General features: G+C 37.1%; 1 protein-coding gene across 1 annotated transcript; it reads right to left on the reverse strand.

The window, feature by feature from the left end:
• Positions 1-590: 590 nt before the first annotated feature.
• LOC114631082 (putative olfactory receptor 5AK3) lies at positions 591-1,520 on the reverse strand. Its single transcript, XM_028779383.1, has one exon. It carries the CDS (start codon positions 1,518-1,520, stop codon positions 591-593), a length of 930 nt encoding a protein of 309 aa, XP_028635216.1.
• Positions 1,521-1,809: the final 289 nt, after the last annotated feature.

Here is a 1,809-nt window from a genome sequence, read left to right on the forward strand (position 1 = left end):
TGAGGATCTATTCTTATATTTTTCTTTCCCCCTTTTTCCCATACATACTTACTGAGGACATGATCTTTCACATTTCACTTTACAATATCAAGCAGAATAATTATAGGAAAATATGAACAGCAAAAATATCCTTAGAGAAGAGCACATGCCCCTTGACTCCTTTGAATACCAGAGTCTACATAATAGAAATATTCAGGCAAAATTGATTAAGCACTTCTAATAGATTTACTTTAATTTTATTGTTTGATGAAAGTTGTTTAGAAAAAGAAAACTCATTAAAATGAACAAAAGTGGGGTTGAAGAGATAGCATCTTTTGGCATCAGCATACTTGTGGCATATATACCTACATTAAAATTAAGTAAAGCTTTTCACGAAGCACAAAAGCAACACTAAACACATCCCCCTGCAGAGAGCATGAATGTAAGTTACTTTATTTAATTATTTGAGTTGTTTTTCTATACCTATTGAATAAATTGATATGATGAAATAATGCATTTAAGCCATGTGCCACTCAACATGTGCCATGATATCTGAGGTTGAGAAATAGCTTTCTTGAAAAACTTTGTTGAGTTATAAATAGATGTTCAAATTATAAGCATTTCTTCCCTATCTTTTTGAATGCTTCTATTACATCTTGGTTTCTCAGACTATAGATCAACGGATTCAACATGGGAATAATTATGCCATAAAATACAGAAGCTGCCTTTTCTTGTTCTTGAGATTCATTGGTATGGGGGTGTAGATACATATAAGAGAGAGTCCCATAGAAAATGGTGACTGCAGTCAAGTGGGAGGCACATGTGGAGAAGGCCTTTTTCCTTCCTGCAGCAGAAGACATCCTTAGGATGGCAGCTAAGATATATATGTAGGAAAAGATAACAACCAACACAGTGCTCATCAGGTTGAACCCCACAAAGACTGTCAGTAGCATGATGCTAAAGTCAATACTGGAGCACGATAGGGCAAGAAGGGGAGGTTCATCACAGAAAAAGTGATTAATGGCATTGGATTTGCAGAAGTTCAGTGAGAATGTAAAACTTGTGTTTACAGAAGCATTTAGGAAGCCCATGGTATATGAACCAACCAGCAGTAGAATGCACAGTCTCTGGGACATGACTATGGGATAGCGCAATGGGTTACAGATGGCCACATAGCGGTCCACAGCCATAGCAGCTAGGATGAAGCAGTCAATGGTTGCAAAACTACCATAGGCTAGTAGCTGTAACATACATCCTATGAAGGAGATGGATGCTTTAGTCTCTGTGAAGTTTTTTAACATCTTGGGAGTAATAGCTGAGGTATAACAGAGATCAACAAAGGCTAGATGTTGTAGGAAAAAGTACATGGGAGAATGGAGGGAAGAATCAATTTTGATGAGCAGAATCATTCCAATGTTACCCATGAGAGTGACAACATAAATCACTAGAAATATTATGAACAGAATGTGCCACGATTTGTGCTGCCCAGCAAATCCCAGAAGAATGAATTCAGTCACTTTGGTGCCATTACTTTGTTCCATGGTTAGTAAAAAAATTAAAAAATCATCTGAAGAGTTGCAAAGAAAGAAGAGTAGAGAGGGCTGAGGACATTATCCCTGAACATATTCCACAATGTTTAGTTTCAAAATAGGAATAAGAAAACTTTCTGTGATACAACTCATGTTTGTTTTTAAGGATAGTATGAGGAGCTAGGTACAACGGCTCACATATGCAATCCCAGAACTAGGGATGTAGAAGTAGGAAGATTTAGGACCAACTGGGGCCATGAGACCAAACAACAAGGCAAGAAAAACAAAACAAACTGACTAA

This window comes from Grammomys surdaster, unplaced genomic scaffold (genome assembly GCF_004785775.1).
Source record: "Grammomys surdaster isolate TR1022 unplaced genomic scaffold, NIH_TR_1.0 350, whole genome shotgun sequence".
NCBI lineage: Eukaryota > Metazoa > Chordata > Mammalia > Rodentia > Muridae > Grammomys > Grammomys surdaster.